This window comes from Eurypyga helias, unplaced genomic scaffold (genome assembly GCF_000690775.1).
Source record: "Eurypyga helias isolate BGI_N326 unplaced genomic scaffold, ASM69077v1 scaffold4755, whole genome shotgun sequence".
Taxonomy (NCBI): Eukaryota; Metazoa; Chordata; class Aves; order Eurypygiformes; family Eurypygidae; genus Eurypyga; species Eurypyga helias.
The window spans coordinates 35,341-47,749 of record NW_010251920.1 but is presented as its reverse complement, the minus strand read 5'-3'; the positions used below and the strand labels follow the sequence as shown (position 1 = coordinate 47,749).

Below are 12,409 nucleotides of genomic sequence, written 5' to 3'. Positions count from 1 at the left end.
CCATTCTGTGATTCTATGAATTCAACATTTTTACATTAACTTACCCCAAATTTAAGTAAACCTCATAGCAGAGCCCAAGGAACTGCGTGCCTGTGACAGGGAATTGGGTACCAGGGACTTCTGATCCTGAAATTTTGATTCCCCTCAAGACAGAGGTGTAACTTCTGTATTTTTCTCAGTTTTGGTTCAATTGGGTCTTTGACCTCCAACCATTCAAAAGCATCTTCTAAGCCCCCCAATTCTGTGTTGAATACAGAAACTGGGAAGTCAGACAAAACAATTCCTTCTATGGCATGAAGCCCAAGGCTGCACATGCAACACCTAAGACACGAGCACCACCGCGACTCAGTGGGTTGCTTAGGCACACGCCCCACTTTAAGCATGTGAATAGACCATGTAAAGTTAGGCACGAATTTCCAAACCCTCTAAACCTGCTAACAGAAACCAGCATGCACAAAAAGTTGCCGAGACACAATGGAAACCTCTGCTGCTGCCAAGCCGAAGGAGCAAAGTGGTGCTTTACCTTTGAGTGTGACCCAGTACTGCTTCCACTTCCGCCGTGTGACCAGCTCCAGCTTCTTCTCCTTCTGCAGGGTTACCAGGGGTTTGAAGAACAGCCACCCCGCCTTGCGCACCACTCCTTGCTCTTTCTCGTACAACAGGTCCAGCTGCTCCAAGGAGCTGAGGGACTCCCCGCTGGAGTCCTCCGTTTCCGACGAGGTTTCGGTGGTCTCCAGGTTTGTCCTGCTCATCTCCAGCTCCCGCATGAAGTTTTCATAAATGTTCTGCCTCAGGGCATCACTGCTGATGGCGTTGGTGGACTCACTTCTCTGGGACAGGACGTGGCTGGAGCCAGGTGACCAGAGCAAAGCAGAAAATTGCGACGGTGCCAGCGTGTCCGTGGTGAAGTTGTCCATTCTGCTGTCAAAGTATTCGCTCCCATCTTTACACTTTGGCTCCTGGGCAAAAAAGGAATTTGTCAGCGATCAGTCACCAGGGCTACGATGAAAAGACACACCTCATTTGCCATTTAAATTTGTTTCATGTTTAGCCACAGCCAGTTCATTCATCAAGGGCCACCTCTTCTCACCATGACCTCATAGGCTTTGCCTCTGCAGTCACTGACGGCATCAGTACCACCACTCACTGTCTTCTCAGCAGAACCCCATTAAACCCTAAACACTAAGTCTGCAAGCTTTGGTAACTCATACACCTGTGGGTGACCTCTAAATTCGCTAGTAACTACTGGGGCTTCTCCTGGCTGAAAACTGATGACAACCACATTCTCCAGCTGAAACCCAGGCACCACTGCTTACATGCCTGTTGAAGTACAAGTGGAAACAACAGTGTCAAAACAAGTTTGTTTATTATTACACAGTTTTCAATAATTTGGTGACGCCTCATTTGTGTGAGGCAACTGCATTAAGCTTCAGCACAGCTAGGCTGATTTTACCTCCACTTTCTGTCATATAAACTGTGCTTACCCAACACAAAAAAGGTCAAAAGTTGAGAATATTTTAAGCTTGTTAGTATTGACCAATTGACAAAAATCTAATCTAACAGAAGATGTGATTTTAAAAATAGAAAGTCGTGCTTGCTGACTGTCACAAATCCAGTCTCCAGACTGCAGAGGTGTGCAATTTTCTGACTTACTGGAAACCCCTCGAGAGCTTGACTCTCTCATCAAGCACCAACAGGCCTTTCTCCCTAATTGCATTGTGCAACTTTATCCCTTGTATTGAGAGGGCTGGCCAGTTTTATTTGGAATACTCAGGCCTGATGGTATGACTTCAAGTTTGCCTTGTGATATGGATAACAACAGGCCCATTTCTTGACGCTGCTTGTCAACGTGGGACCTTGTTGGCAGATTGGGCCTTTTCTTTCTTAAGCCTTTCCCAATAATGTGCTGACTGCTCCCAACTCTCCCAGGCTCCAGTAATGGGCAGGGATTTTCATACTACCCAAGACAGAGTTCCTTGGACTAACTTCACTGTCAAGAACCACAACATTCATTGTAAGAAGCCATTCACTGCCTTCCCAACTCAGCTGTTGCTGATGCCATTTAAAAGCAACCAAGATTTAAGAACACACAAAACCCACTGCCTTTTGCAGTAAAAGTGTGAGGGAAGAGATGGCTATAAACAACTCAAGAAGTGAAGCTATTACCCTCAGTAATAATAAAGCTATTATACTTTAAAGTTTAGACTGCCTCTCTAAAAGCATTTATTTGCTCATACTTCTGTACACGAAAAAAGTAAATAAACCTTGGTCTCCTGTGAGCTGCTCTCACGAGCAACTTTGAAAGCAACTACTTTTTTGTTCCTTTGCTTCCTACTTGATGCTCTTCAAAACTGCAGCGGAAAAGCTGTGCCGTGTTTTGATAGCATCAGGACGTCCAGCGCACAGCCAAGAGCAACAGTGGGATCGCACGCCCTCCCAGGCGTCACCAGACAAGCCACTTCTGAAGCAGCAGGACACTGCTGGTCATGGCCTTGCAAAAGCCAACTTTAACTGAAACTCACACTCTCTTATGGTACGCTGAGATTTGAGCCTGGCTTTTCAGATCACTGTGTCTGGCAACAAGGATCCAATTACCCTGGTAATGGAGCATCTTCCTCAAATCTTACTGCAGACTGTTGGTCAGCATTCTCCAAGAGTGACTCCCTAAACATCAACAGTATGGGCTTTTATACAGTAGATGAAGGGAAATCAGGGACAGGAGGGAAATAATCAAACGTATAACATGTTTATGCCCACAAAGCAACTGTACAACATGGAACGTACAACTGCACCAGACATCTGCGGTTCAGTGGGAAACTGGAAGCTTTCTCCACCCTCTTTTTAATTACCGTCACTGTACATGTGTGACAAAATCTTGTATTTTAATTCTTTGACTATTCTCCAGGAACTGCCAGTATCCTCTAGAAAATGTTAATGTACAGTTTATTAAGAATATGTATTGCTTTCAGCACCAATGCCCTAGTAAGAACAACACAAGATGCATACATAAGAAGGTGTCTGCTGTGAAGGGTCACTACTGGAATAAGCATTAATGAAAAGAGTGGGATACGACCTGTCCATGAACAGCCACTAACCACATGCTATCTTTTCTCAATGCACACAGAAAAGGTAGAAATGAGGAAGTACCAGAGCAGAGTAAATGGACACAGGATCCAAAATGAATATATACACTTCACCATGACAACATCACTTGTAGTTTACTTTTCTTTGAAGAACAGAATTGGCAGCGTTACACAGTCTCTGCTGGTCCTCAGGGAGGCTGTCACTGTAGCAGTATCTGGTCACCTCTGAAAAGGCCTGACCTGAATTGCTGCTGGTGCTGGTTTCCAGTCATCTTTCTGTTTATTCTCTCTGCTGCATCCAGCAGTGATAGAAAACTCCCACTGTTTCTGCTCAGCTGTATTCAAGCTGATCTCTCAATGTCCGAGATATACACTGAAATAGCTATAGATAATGCAAAAGATGAAGTGGCTAGCTAAGATAACAATTAGACAAAGTGACGTATGTAATAATTAGCTGTTAAGAACAGCACAGGAAACAATACAGCCTGCTAAATTCATTAGGACCCAAGTTGAAAGTAGAATCTAATAGCAGTTTTCAAGCCAAATAAAGAGGTTGTCTCAATGTACTTTTCTTTTAAATTCTCTTTACAACGCACTTCAGGACTCTGGCTTATAAAGTCAGGAAATTTCAGAAATTATTCCCATAAAGAGGCTATTTACTTCATTGAAAAACCTAACTACAGCAGCTGTTCCTGGTGGCTAGATTTCCGTCTTACATGGCGTTTGCTCATCTTCTCCATGTTACACCACTGCACTCCGAGTTTACACCACCACCTTTAGCAGTGGCTGACTGTGCAACAAGTCTGCCTAAATTCTGTCGACAGGTCTCACGTGCATCACATATACCTTGTTGCTCACACATAGCGTATTGTAATATAAGCATCCTCCCAAATGCCATTCCAGCAAGGACTAAACTAAGCGAGGACATGCCATGCAGTAGGGTATCAGCAACGCATCAAGGGAACACGTAGGACAAGCTCGTGCAACAAAAGCTGGGTCATGGCAGAGATTGACTGCAAGTCCTGGCATGAGACCATTATTAGAAAGGCAAACTCAGTTCCAGGATATATCAGATCAAGTATCAGATTAAGTTAGACATAAGGAAACATCCAAGTTGCTGGACAGGGCACAGCCGAGGGCTCCTCTGGAATATCCCATATCCAAATTTGTTTATGGATGATTTAAAACAGGTGCAGAGGAAGGGTGCCAGAATGAAAAGGAAACAGGCTTCCTATCTTAAGACAGGAGACCAAAGGGAGTCTGCATAGCCCCACAAATGGAGGCTGAGAAAAGATACCATTTCTCCCTTTAAATAAACTGTAACAGATCAATATAATAGGGAAGGATAACTAATGTAGAGAATGATACTGGCATCAGAACAAACTGGCCAGGACTACATTTACTCTGAAAATTAGCGGCATCAGAGTAAGAGGGCTTGGAAACAGCCTTCAAGGTGGGAAAAGACCCACCTGATTTTAAGCTGCAATTTGTTCACGAGGGGGATTAAACTCCACTGCCTTTCTAGAAGCAAGGGACTGGCCTCAATATCCCAAGACGGTGCCTCCTGGTCCCGCGCCCCCATGAAGCAGAAGGCTTGGCTGACTTGTTTCCGCTGGGGCAGCCGGAGGGACACATCCAACCAGCCAGCACTGGTGCTTGGGCTTACTTAAAGGGAAACATTCCAGCTTTCACCTACGTTCAGCCCAAGTGACTCACAATCAGTTATTAGTAACGTACTGAGGAAGGGACACGCTGTTCAGAGCAAAGCAGGAAGGCTACAATCGCCGCGATGAACAGTCCTACAGACAGGGACTAACCATCTGACAGATCATAACCGTGCACGGTACTTGTGCATCTTTAAGCCACAGGACCTGGTGAGAGTATAACCGTTACCGAACTACAACACGGCAACCCCCAGAAGAGATGGCAGGTTACTCAAAGCGTGCAGGGTGGAAAGGAGCTGACCAAGCCTCATGAGGAAGTCAAAATCATAAAGCATTTGCTACCCCCTCTTATCCTTCCCGTTGCTGGATTCTTGTCTGATAAAAATCAATGACTAACTATTTCCTATGCCTTTTTCTAAGAAATCGCCATTTTTGGAGCTAGGGCTGATTTCCTTCTACCAGAGTCAGATTCAAGCTTGATGTAATCTCGCCAGCCAAATTTCCTTGCTGTGTCTGAAGTCAGTTCACTGCACACTGAATTCAAAACAGCTATGAATTGTGCACCACAAATACCATTCTGAAAATGTCATAAGTAATACATGGCAAAGGTCTGGGATGCAGTGATCATATGTAAAGCCTGGCTGTAAAATCCAGAACAGCTACAGATGTTGAAACCAGTGAAGAATCCTGGCACAAAGCGCTGAGGCTCTTCGCTCATCCCAGTTTTTCTGCCTTCTCTTTCACAGATGAGCAAGAAGGTGAAAAGACAGTATCTGATAAAATACATGAGCACCAAAACTCAAAAGAAGTGATCCAAATAAACAGCTTTCACTTTCATTTTCCCAGTTCTTCAGCACTTGTCTAGGATTTACACTGGCAAACCTGCACTTTCCTAGGATTTCCACTGGCAAACCTTACGCTGACCAAATTTCTGAGCCTAAGGGTCCCTCAGGGTTTTACATTGCAATGACAGATGCCTGCTAAGCACGACACCTGACTGAATCTCCAGCACGGGAGACAGCGTCTGCACTACATGCCACATAACGCATGTTATGACCTACCACTTAGCTGCTGCCTAAGTTGCAGAAGTAGGTGTTCCCTTCCCTCTCACTCAATTCTGAAATGGTCAGCACCCCAGTGTTGCTGAAAGGAAGCAGATCTTCCATTTACTGAAACACAGTGACTATACCTGTATGAGAAACACTAGGGAAGATTGAAAAAAACATCCAAATAAAAACCAAAACCAGTCTCTGTCCTCTATCTCAGCCTGCGAACTCACGTGCAGAAGTCCAGGCACGGTCTGGCATTTAAAGAGCCAGTTCTGGGGCCTACAGCTAGAGACAAGAATTTTCCTGACCACAGGCATCCTAAATTCCTATTAATGGGATTAGCCTTAAATTCTTCTAAAGAAACACCCTTTCCCTCCCTCTTGTCCTCCTCCCATCCCCTTCTTCACACCACCATCCCCAGTGAGCCAGATGGCAACTCAAGCTCTCGCATCTGGTGAACTAAGCTGACACAACAGGAAGGAGGAAGGTGCTCCCAGCAATGCCTTCAGAGAAGGAGGCAGAGCCGCAGCTCCGGTTGATACTCTACAGTTGCTCGCCTTGCTAGAGATGGACCGACAATGAAACCAAAGTGAGCGGCAAAGACAATAATACAAATAGGGAATACCCGTAAAGATATTTATAACTTCCTCCTTCTACTGCTTCTTCCACACTCTTTAGATAATGTATGCTGATTCATAGCATAACACATGATACCTAGGTTATATTTTCATAGTTGAAGAGAAGACTTAAAAACTCCAAGTCACTTTTTAAGTAATGCAATGATTTCAAAAGCTAATTTGCTGAGAGATTAGGCTGCAGAAAATGGAGGTTAGCTAAGAAGGTGACAATATGAAGGGAAAATTTGCACGCACAAACAAGTCTCTCTTTTGGCTTTGACATTTCAGACAGATCCAGGGATGCAATACTTCTCAGAATTCCACAAATTACTAAATGAGATTAGCAAGTAAATACCCTGTAAGAAAGACAAACATGATGCAATCACTATGTTTATAAGAGGAATTTACAAACCAACTTTCAAGCACTTAGGCTGCGGTTTGTACATACCTGCAGCTTCCTCTTCTTCCTTGAGAGACTTCCTGTCCAGTCACTGATGCGTCGCATTCGGTTTTTTAACGTATCCTTCTTGGATGCATCCTCACTGAGCGGCTTGGACTTTCTGCATGGGAGTGTGTAGGAAGAGTAATGTGCAGGGCTTCCTTGCTCTACCCTGGAGGGAACATCGATGTCTGAGGCAAATGAGACACGATTGCTTAGGCTACCATGAGTGTCGATATACTCATCAGACAGTCTGATCACAGGTGGAGGAGTGCTTTCCAAATTTGTATCCTTATAGAGATCTCGGAGTGAGGAAAGAGATGAACTTTGGTTGAAGGACTTATTGTTGTCACTTGCTGGGAAACTGGCATGAATGCTTGTATCTGGAGTGCTCCTGGTCAAATATGGACCATCCAACTCATTGATATCCCCAGCATTTCCCCAGAGAGAGTCATACCATGAAGACTCAGAGCTGAGGGAGCTTCCTTTACTCGATCGAAGCCTTGAATCAGTAGGTGACAGACGATGGCTTGAAGAACAGTCTGCGCTGGAGTTTCTCCTGACGTCCAGCAGGTTATTTGGCTTAGATTCCAAGGCAGGCGAGTATCTCAGCAACTGGACCGGTCCACTGGACAACTCGGTCGGTACCTTGCTATTGCTGCTATTGTGAAACTCGACCCTCAAACAACCATCCAGCTTCCCCAGCGTCTTAATGAGAACTTTTGGACTCCTCCTGTCCTCTGATGGGGAGGTTGATGCAAGACTCTCATTCTTTCCATAGCAATTTAAAATGTGCCCATTGCATTCTCGAGAAGCAGCATGATTACTTCCAGCTTGAAGGCCAATATAGTGGAAACCGTTCTCAGGCAAAAACACGGCATTATTTCCTTGGCAGTAGTCCCCCACGGCGTTTGTCCTGTGTTTGGCATGGGCACTACCTTTAGAGACCTTCACCACAGTATCACCGAGTCTAGATGAATAAGGCTGACTGCTCTTGAAGTGTGACAGGCAGCTTCTGGCAAGGGACCTCGATTTGTAGTTTGAGCCACTACTCATATGTCCCCATCCGTGCACAGAGCAAGACTTTTCATCTTTAGCATGAATACTGCGAATTTTCAGAGAGCAAGGCTTCTGCTTGGCACCAGCTGTAGCAGCAGCATGATTTTTTGATCCCTGAAGACTGTATTGGCTTTCTGAATTCCCCATTTTCCACTAAATTAACAAGAGTTTCATTAGAAACAATGGCTAGAAGACAAAGCGAAAAGTAACAGACCATTTTTACCCTCTACACAGGAAAAGTGCCTTTTTAAAAAACGATACGAAGCAATTGTTTCAAAAAAAGCCATTAAATAGCCATTTACAACACTGAATTCATAACTGAACTTATTTTAGGGGCAGGCTAGGAAAGCCTATTCTCTGCATGGTTCATTACTCCTCTGTTATAAAGCTGGAATCTGGCTCCATTGAAATCATGTCAACACCTTTCTCCACCCACACCCTTGGCAACATCCTTTTCTTATAACTTACAAAATCTCTGGCTCCCAAGAACAATGGCATAATGAAAGGGAGACAGCAAGATAATCATAACTTAGATGTAAAGTGAACTGTACTTTCAGAAAAATCCCTTCTGCCAGGAGGCAAGCACACTTCAATTTCAGCTCGACTGGTTTCTGTGCAACCAAGTGTTGCCTCAACAAACTGCTCAGCAAACCCCAACTTTGTTTTTAAATGGAGTCAATCCAGGAGAAAAGGAAAAAATCCCAAAACCATAAACACAAACAAAAAATAACTTGGTTAGCGAAGAGCCTCATCTTCCATTACAGCACAAAACGGCATTGTGTTCATTCAGCACGGCGCAGTTCGATAGTTCATTTAGTAAAACACTCTAGCTTTTTACTGAATTCACAGTGAATAGCCCACACTGGAGCAGTCAAATTGCCCCACTGAGGTAACTCAAGATTCTGGACCTACATAAAGTGTACCCCAAAGTAAAAAAGATATCTCTCTTCTTTTGTTTTACTTGGAGTGAATCTCCACGTTGGTCATTTACAGAAACAACATCAAAGTGCTTTTTCCATGAGCACTATTCTTTGCACGTCGGATCTCAGATGATCACTCTTAGGAGAACACACTGCAGCCTCATTAAAATTTTGTCAAAATGTTAATGAATCAAAAATCTGCATTGTAAAAGCAGAATCTTATCTTCTGGAGTTTGTATATATTTTACCATCCCTATAGCCCTTAACACTTTTTAATTAAAAGCACAGTATAAAACGAAGAGCAAACCTGTAGGATCACTCTTAAGCACAGGCACTGTTAGCAGTTAGCACGCTCTGCATCGTCTTTGTGGCCAGCCTCTACACTTGCCAAAACCAGGATGAAGTTGCACGCAGTCTTCCTAGAAAACACCAAAAAGACAAAAAAGGGCTCTCCATCAAATAGAACTTACACTTTACTCCAGCTGTAATCAAAGTGAATAGCAGAAGAAAAAAATCAGACATAAGTTACAAATGGAGAAGAGACGTCTGAGACATTAAGGGAGTGGACTTCAGACATACATTTTTATACACATACACTGACACTGAATTAATACGACTGAATCACTGTTTGGGTAAGTGTTTTACTTTCTAATTCTATCCTTCTCACTCACAAGTTAGGGCAAACTTTGAGCCTCCTCCAGTTTTCTTTCTGAAAGACCAATTAGAGCTGGCAGGATTGTGCAGTGATCCATTACCATGTGGACCAAACTGAGCAGAGCAATGTCCCGCAACATCTATTTATCCTTCCCCATGCCTGGATTCCAACTACGACCCTTGCAGTGAAAGGCCACCACGCAATTCACTGCATCAACTGCCCAACAACCTCCCTCTTTAGGTTCGTTCTGATTTTAAGTTAATCTGCCAGTAAAACAACGACAAGGCAGCACCAAAGCACTGCACACACCCAAAGGGAACAAGACCCAAGTTCTTCCTGACCATCTGAATGTATCAGCTCTTCACTTGGCACACAAAGGCTGCAACTCAAAACAGAAGGACAGAAGCTGAATCTCACAGGACAAGCCAGCCGTTTAGGCAGCGAGACATTCAGTAGAAAAGAAGCTGTGCAAGATCTCAGGTTCAGTATTGGAATATATGTTTTAGCTAGAAATCATTCTTTATATGCTGGCTCCCCCCAAAAAATTTATTTTCTGCATAAAGTCAGTGACTACTGTTCGTAATTCTCATTTTAAAAACTACTTAGGTTGAACATGCAGAGTTTTGCTCTTTTTGACTCTTTTTGTGGCCATTTACTGTGTAAGAACCTTGAAGGTATTTAAAGGAATTCACTGGTAATCTAGGTATTTTGCTAACCTTACCAAAAACCAAAGGTTGCAAACAAGCACTAAAAACAGTCTCAACGGCAAGCCTAGAAAAAGGTTAGCGAATGAATGCCTTAGAAGAGATATATCCTTTTGGATCATGCTAGAGATGCTACAGACTTATAAATTCATGGCTCTTATCACAAAGATATTTGTTAAAAAGACAAACCACAGAAATTTCATCTTACACATTAACAATTTGGAAGGTCGCTATTTAGGACAGCCTTGCAGGTCTGATTTGCCTATGGTGCTAATTGCACCCATTTACGTAAACAGTTTTTAAAAAGTCATATGCAACATGGATTGAACAAAAGACTTCCCATTCAAGCTAAACAGAAGGCAACACACAAACTTCCTAAGCTGCAAGAGGCTGAACAAACTGCAAACCCCCAGCAAAACTGCCTTCCCCGACCCGGAGGCGCAGACCACAAACAAGCAATGAGTTTACATTCAGAATTCTTCATCTGGGAGCAGAAAGTACATTCAACAAGGGGGCTTTGAAGGGCTTATATCTATTCATAAGGGAACAGTGAACCCAATTTGTCTAAAGAAACAGGCAAAAAGACCATCTGGTCTCCATAGTGATTGTGCAATGGTTAGGTAATCCTTTTAACAGAGTAGATAGGGAGCAAGCTGCTGTCATGAACCTCTGAAGATAGACACTGAATTCGTCAAGGCTCGAGCTGCTGCTACCAGGGTCCATTGTACGTGTCTGATCCAATACACAGGTCACATAATGGGTGAACGAATAAATATATCTTGGGATACAATGTCTACAAAACAGTCTCTCAGTCTGTGCAGGAATCAGTCAGCAGTACAACAGAACAGTCAATAAATCCCATAGAAATAGCCCTGAGGGATTTTTCTCAGCATCCCAGCCGTCCAGAAAGCCATGCATTTGTCCAAGGCTACACATCCGTGCATGCTGCGATAACCACGCGGGGCATCTGCGAGGCTACACAAAGACCACTGCCCTGAAAATCAGCTGGGATGCCTTTCTCTTGCCTCACACTTGTGTGGAGAGATTTTTCTTTCTGCTAATTACAACTGGGGGAGGTGGGGGGTGGCGCAGAGCAAGTCAGCTTGTGCCCAAAGACAGCAGGGCAGGGGGGCGGTCGTGGACAAGCTCTGGCTGCTCCAAACACTCACCCATTTTACACTATTGCTGTGGAAGCACTGGAAGTTACAGTGCAGGGGACAGGGTTCAGCTTCCCCCCGTATTTCTCACAGCAACCTACTGCCGCAGAAGACAACGTGCTTTTCTCTCTTCCTTTGCAGAGGGATGAATACTTCTTGTGAGCAAAACCAGTTTCTATTAATATATTCTGCAATTATAATCAGTATATTTAGAAAGCAGCTCACTGCGCCTGAAGATGACTATTAAGAGTTTATTTGCTTTCAATTATACCCACATTCCCTAAAAAAGAAGGTTTTAATCTTCACCCTGGTTCCCCTTGACACATTCAAAAAACACAGCTATGCAAACATACTAATCCAGGAACCCCACCATCCCACCACACCCAATAATTAACGCAAATCATAACCCCAGAGCTAAATACGTATTTCCCCACCTTGAGGCTTCTCCACAGAAAGCTCCCCTAGACATTTTTGGCTCCAAAAAACAAACACACAAGCTCCAGAGAAGCGCCTGACACCTATATTCCCTCATTAATACCAACGCAGCTGGACTGCTTTATAAATGCCAGAGGGGGTCCTTAATCCTAAGGTGAGCACACGTACGTAGTGCTCTGCCACTGTATGGGTGCCTTTCTCCCCAGTCTTAATCTCTCAAAATAAAGATTTACAAAGCTTGCCTCACTAACCATATTCCAAGCACAACCGAACCGTAACAATAATATCCTGGTACTAGATTTGCTTATGAGACGCGACAAAGAAGTTTTATATTATGGATTTGCAGGAGATCTGAGCCCAGGGCGACAGGCTCCTGCGCTGGTCTCATCTGCTACAGCGGGAACACACACCAAACATGATTTTGCTACTGCCGGCCATCTGCTTCCAGTACAGTCACACTATCCAGGCTGAGTCTCGAAAACTACAGGTCAGAAAATGGCAAGCTCCAGACTGACGGGAGGGGAGCAGAGAGCTGTAAAGCAGAGAGAATGCTCTGCAACCACAGTCAGCGTTGGACAGTGGCCATATAGCAATTACAGAAAGGCAAGAGACTGCGGTCTGATCTTC

The 12,409-nt window shown here is 44.0% G+C and overlaps 1 protein-coding gene across 1 annotated transcript; it reads right to left on the bottom strand.

Annotated features, from left to right (window-relative positions):
- Positions 1 to 523: 523 nt before the first annotated feature.
- LOC104510034 (T-lymphoma invasion and metastasis-inducing protein 2-like) lies at positions 524 to 8,058 on the bottom strand (the record flags this gene model as incomplete). The annotated part of the gene is made up of 2 exons (XM_010152163.1): positions 6,862 to 8,058; positions 524 to 959 (listed from the first exon to the last, which is right to left on the bottom strand). Coding segments are annotated over exons 1-2 (1,633 nt in total), but the record flags the coding sequence as incomplete, so codon positions are not given.
- Positions 8,059 to 12,409: the final 4,351 nt, after the last annotated feature.